General features: G+C 43.9%; 1 protein-coding gene across 1 annotated transcript in view; it reads left to right on the plus strand.

The window, feature by feature from the left end:
• The first annotated feature begins 283 nt into the window (after positions 1-283).
• Positions 284-6,389, plus strand: part of LOC135091406 (probable RNA-binding protein 46) — a 23,610-nt gene continuing 17,504 nt past the window's right edge. The window contains exon 1 of the mRNA XM_063989038.1: positions 284-1,128. Coding sequence (XP_063845108.1) covers positions 298-1,128 — 831 coding nt within the window. The 5' untranslated portion in view covers positions 284-297. The remainder of the gene's footprint in view (positions 1,129-6,389) is intronic.

The following is a 6,389-nucleotide window of genomic DNA, read 5'->3' on the forward strand; positions in this document are numbered from 1 at the left end:
GGCGGGGCGGGCGCGGGGCGGGGCGGCACGGCCAGGCGGCGTGTCTTGTGTCTGTACAAAATTCACATAAACGATTATATCATTCCATTGAGTCTTTCACTGAGGGGGGTGCGGCTGGTCCGGGGCCTCGGGGGGCGGCGGACCTCGACCTGTGCTGACCTGTGGCGGGCGTGGGGTGCCGCCTCCGCTGCCCCGGGGCCTGGCTGTCTCTCACACCTCTGGGCGGGGCGGGGCGGGACGGGGCGGGTTGCTCTTATCAGGTGACATCATGTTTTCGCCAACAAGAAGTCCCACCAGATGTGCCGTGCTGGGTGCGGGGCAGCAGAGCGTGGCTTGGGAAGCCGGGGGGTTGGGGAAGAGCGGGCGCGGGGGCGCGGCGATAAGATAGCGGTCCGGGCACCGTTAGCGGGACTGAGGTATAACATTGTGTCGCATGGAACCATGACGAGCGGACACGACGCGGCCAATGCAGCAGGCACTCCGCAGGAGCTGTCCCCGGGCCTCAGGCAGCTGCTGGACCGTACCAAGTACCCGCTGATGCAGGAGAACGGCCACCGCCGCTACGGGCCCCCGCCGGACTGGGAGGGCCCGCCGCCTCCCGAGGGGTGCGAGGTGTTTGTGGGCAGGATCCCGCGGGACATGTTCGAGGACGAGCTGGTGCCCGTAATGGAGCGCGCGGGCCGCGTGTACGACGTGCGCCTCATGGTGGACCAGGTGGTGGGCAACCGTGGCTTCGGTTTCGTGCAGTACTGCACGCTGGCAGAAGCCAAGAATGCGCTGCGCACGCTGAAGGAGGTGGAGGTGCGCCCCAGGCGGTCGCTGAGCGTGAGCCGCAGCGTGGACAACAAACGCCTGTTCGTGGGCGGCATCCCTAAGACGCGCACGAGCGAGGAGGTGCTGGAGGAGATGCGGCGCGTGACGGAGGGCGTGGTAAGGGTCATCCTGTACTCCTGCGTCCACGACAAGAGCAAGAACCGCGGCTACACCTTCGTGGAGTACACCAACCACAAGGCGGCCGCCATGGCACGCCGTAAGCTATTCTCGGGACGCCTGCAGCTGTGGGGCGCCGAGGTGAAGGTGGACTGGGCCGAGCCCGAGCACAGCGTGGACGAGGACACCATGGCCAAGGTAAGTCACCACCCCCACAAGGCCTACCCACCTGCTTTCCGTCATGCCTGCCTGCCTGTCTATCTGTCCCTTTCATTCCTTCCTTCCATCCCGCACGGCCAGCCTTGCCCGTCCTTTCATCTCCCTCACTCATGTCCCCTCCCCCTATCCCCAAGGAGTCCCACCCCTCCCTCAGAAGGAAATACTCACAACCTTAATCTCACTTCCTCCAGGCGCGATAGCAGGTATCACCCACACCTCTACCTTCCTCTCTCTCTCTCTCTCTCTCTCTCTCTCTCTCTCTCTCTCTCTCTCTCTCTCTCTCTCTCTCTTGATCCACTGCATGAGAAAGATGAAGAGGAAGCGGAGGAGGAAGAGGAAGATGTGGAAAATGTAGAGAGTTAGGATGAAGTATGTGTAATGGAGAAGGAAGAGGAGGAGGAGGAGGAAGTGGAAAATGGTGAGGAAGAAGAGGAGAAAGAGGACTAGAAAGAGATTATAGTAGTGAGGATATACATAACAGAAGCAGGAGGAAAAGGAGGAGGAGGTTTAGAGTGGTGAGAGAAGGGGCGAATAAGTGAGTGAGTGAGTGAGGGAGGGAGAGAAGAGGGAAGTGTGTTATCTTATCTTATCTCTTGTCGTCTCACCTTTTATCGCTTGCAGTCTCACACCCACAAGACGAACAAAAAGACAGAACGAGAGAGAGAGAGAGAGAGAGAGATTTACTCCTTAAACACACTAAACAACAACAAACAACAACAACAAGTATTCTCTAACAAAAACACGCCTTTTGAAGTTAACGTAGATTACAAAACACTCTTCAAGACACTCTTAAGGAGATGAAAGCCTGAAGCAGCGGCAGCCCTTCAGGAGGTCGCTGTCACTACTGCTGGGGGTGGGGAGTGGTGGTATCTCCTGCCTCCTGTCCACTGTTGCTCTTTTGACTCCACGGCCAGTGTTCTAAAACTCTTTATTCTCTCACCAGAAGTGTTTATTGTGACTGTTTTGTGTCGATCTGTCTCTAGAACCATGAAAACACTATTAAAAACGGTTTGCTCTCTCAACACCATTTTTAAACGCCACAGAGATTTGTTAGTCGGGTTCTCCAGGGTGTTTCTCCTGTTCACAATGTAGAATTCTTGTTAATCCGTCATTATAACCATAAAAACACCCATAAAAACCTGCGTAGCTTATCAAAAAGGAACTTACTTTGAAACGCTTTGCTCTCTCACCACGGGTTCTCAAGACTATTTCTCCTGTTAATGATGTAGAAATGTTGTTAATCCATCACTAGAACTATGAAAACACTATTAAAAACGCTCTGCTCTCTCACCACGATGACATCCAGGTACTCAAGACTATTTCTCCTGTTAATAATGTAGAAATCTTGTAAACCTGTCACTTGGGTAATTTTCTTATTATTAATGTAGTATTAAATCATGAAAACGTGATTTAAGACTCCGATAACATGTACTATACCCAGTTAAAGATAGATGAGATAGCCTTGTCAAACTAACATTATTATCATGAAAATCTTAGTAACGTCCAATGTAGCAAGTTGAAAATGTAGCATCCTTGTCAAACTATCACTAGAAACATAAAAATATCAGTAACTTTCACTTAATCCCGTTAAAAATGCAGAATCTTTGTTAATCTACCACTAGAAACATGAAAATATCAGTAACTTTCACTTGATCCCGTTAAAAATGCAGAATCTTTGTTAATCTGTCACTAGAAACATGAAAATATCAGTAACTTTCACTTGATCCCGTTAAAAATGCAGAATCTTTGTTAATCTGTCACTAGAAACATGAAAATACCAGTAACTTTCACTTCATCCCGTTAAAAATGCAGAATCTTTGTTAATCTACCACTAGAAACATGAAAATACCAGTTACTTCCACGCGACCCTGTTAAAAATGCAGAATCCTTGTTAATCTACCACTAAAAACATGAAAATACCAGTTACTTTCACTTGATCCCGTTAAAAATGCAGAATCCTTGTTAATCTACCAGTAAAAACATGAAAATACCAGTTACTTCCACGCGACCCTGTTAAAAATGCAGAATCCTTGTTAATCTACCAGTAAAAACATAAAAATACCAGTAACTTCCACTTGATCTTGTTGAAAACGCAGAATCCTTGTTAAACTATCCTTAGAAACATGAAAACACCCTTGAAAACACCAGTAACTTCCACTAGAGCCTGTTATGAATACAGAATCCTTGTTAAAACCATACCTAGAATCGTCAAGACACCCTTCAATATCCCAATGATGATAATTATAGTAAGATAATAATAATGATAATAATAATAATAATAATAATAATAATAATAATAATAATAATAATAATAATAATAACAGTTTCATTTCGCCATCATATCATACAGTAGGAAAGTAAAGAAAAAAAAAATTAAGAGCTAAAGACAAAAATTCCCTTATTTCTGTTATTTTGCAGAGTTCATCGTAAGAATATAATGACAATACGAGTAACAGATTTTCTTCTTCAGGAGGCAAAAGCAACAGAAGTAACTTGGCCTAAAATAACTTCACGAACAAAAGTTTCTCTCAGTCATGTCACAAGGTTCTGGATTCAAAATTGCTACTTTTTATCTTATTCTGTTATCTCTTTATCCTCCCCCTTTTCCGTCCGCACGCCTGCTTTCTCTCTCTCTCTCTCTCTGTCTCTCTCTTTCGTATTTTTCATCCTCTCATTCTTCTCTTCTTTCTCCAGCTCCTCTTATTCAATCTATCAACATATCACACTGTTATTTCTCCTCTTCCTCTTCCTCCTCCTCTTTCTCCAGCCCAGTACTCGTTAAAATACTAAAAATTGTAAAACCTCAACCACCAGCACCGCCACCACCACCAGCACCATCACCACTAGGCAGTTCTCTCTATCAGCTCCGCCTCGCTTCCTTATCTGTTAAGAAAGATTTGGGCGAAGCCAACTACGGTACCTCGTGTGCTGTTGTGAGTGAGAGAGAGAGAGAGAGAGAGAGAGGAGGGTAGGGAGGTGGGAGGAAGGATATGTAGAGGAGAATGAAAGAAGAAAGGAGGGAGGGAATTAATGTTGAAGGAAGAGGAGGAGGAGGAGGAGGAGGAGGAGGAGGACAAAGATGATAAAGGAAGGAAGCAAAAAAGGAAGGAAGGAAGTCATATGAGGCTACGTTGATGAGAGAGAGAGAGAGAGAGAGAGAGAGAGAGAGAGAGAGAGAGAGAGAGAGAGAGAGAGAGAGAGAGAGAGAGAGACGCGTTGAGCATTTTTTTAGATATAACTTTTTCCCCTTTTTATCTTATCTTTTCTTTTTTTTCGTTTCTTAGTCTGTTTTTCGTCTTTTCTGCTTCCTCTCCTCCACTTCATCATTTGTTTGCTTCTCCTCGTTCTCTGCATCTTCCTCGTCTTCCTCTTCTTCTTTTTCTTCCACTTTCTCGTTAGGTTCCTTTTGTTTTTCATCTTCGTTTTCCTCTTCTCTTCTTGTCTGTCACTTCCTCATGCTCCTCCTCCTCCTCCTCCTCTCCCTTCTGCTACTACTACTACTACTACTACTACTACTACTACTACTACTACTAATAATAATAATAATAATAATAGTAATGACAATTTTATGGCGAAAATAAATGACTAATTTCTTAAAACTTTGGAAACTCGAGGAAATTACGTGGCTATCAGAGAGAGAGAGAGAGAGAGAGAGAGAGAGAGAGAGAGAGAGAGAGAGAGAGAGAGAGAGTCAGGCCCATTTAAAGAGATTATGATACCATGTGTAATCATCACCACAATCAAAAAAAAAAAAAGAAAAAAAAGGGAGAGTAAAGGGAGGTGAGAGTGGGGGAGTGGGAGTGTGTGAGAGGAGGGGAGGGGTGAGGGTGGGCGTGAGGGTGGGCGGGGCTCTTATCTCACCAGCCCTTGATAAGAATGACAAGGTGAACAAAGCCCCTGTTTTATGATACCCCCTCCCCTACCTCCCCCTGTCACCCTAACCTTACCTTCTACCCATTCCCTCCCCTTTCTCTCCCTCCCTTTCCCCTGTTACCTGTTACCTTTACCTGTGTTGTGTAAAAGGCTTCATTTGCACCTGTGTTACCTGTTGATTACCTAGTGCACCTGTGTGAGTGTCTTGTTTGAGTTGTTTCTCCTGGTTACCTGTGTTTTGTTCCCTACCTGTGTGATTGTTGGGTCTGTTTTACTGTTCATTAGGTGTGTGTGTGTGTGTGTGTGTGTGTGTGTGTGTGTGTGTGTGTGTGTGTGTGTGTGTTTCCTACCTGCGTATTTGATGTGTTTGTTTTTCTGCTAATTAAGTGTGTGTTTGTTTTCCTACCTGTGTAATTGTTGCTTGTTTTTCTGCTAATTAGGTGTGTGTTTGTTTTTTTACTTGTGTGATTGTATATTTTTATCTCTTGGCTATTAGATTGGCTAAACTTTTTCTTAAACCTTTCTGATTATTATTATTATTATTATTATTATTATTGTTGTTGTTTTTGTTGTTGTTGTTGTTGTTGTTGTTGTTGTTGTTGTTGTTGTTGTTGTTGTTGTTATCATTATTATTTGTAGGAGAGGAGAGGTGGTTGAGTCTTTTCTTCACTTTTCTGTTCTCCCGTTTGGTCAATTACCCTTATTTTTTTGCCTGTATGCTGTGTATTTTTGTTTATTTTATGTTCTTTTTATATCTTCATTCTATCTGTATGTTGTCTATTTTTGCTTGCTTCTCTTACTTTATCTCTATGTAATTTCTATCCTCGCTGTGTACTGAATTTTCTTTACCCTTTCTATATATTACCTATTTTCTGCCTCATAATTCATCCTTTCACCTGTATATTGTGTAGTTCGTGCTTATAATATCTGTATGCTAACTAATCTTAACTATAAACTCCTTTTCCACCTGTATATTGTATAGATATATCCTCGTTTACCTGAATATCACCTTTATTTATCTGTATACTTTGTTTTTTACCTGTATATTGTGCAAATTGTGTCTCTTCACCTGTCTTCTGCCTTCATCTCCCCTGCGTCTTCGTGTGTTATCTTGCCTCTCTTCTTTATCTTTTCCTCGAATTTCCACGTCATCTGATGCTTCTAGGTACCTGTTCATTACATGTGCCCCCGTGTCACCACCCTCACCTGTCTGTTCCATATTCACCTTACGAAAAAGATTGCTGTTTGAGGCTTACCTCTTCTGTTTTCTTTCATTTTTTTTATTTTGTATTTCTTTATTTTATCTATTTATTGTTTTTTTTTTTTTTGTAAGTATAATTGGTTTGGTGTTTTTATTTATCTATTTA

The sequence above is a fragment of the Scylla paramamosain genome, chromosome 37 (genome assembly GCF_035594125.1).
Source record: "Scylla paramamosain isolate STU-SP2022 chromosome 37, ASM3559412v1, whole genome shotgun sequence".
NCBI lineage: Eukaryota > Metazoa > Arthropoda > Malacostraca > Decapoda > Portunidae > Scylla > Scylla paramamosain.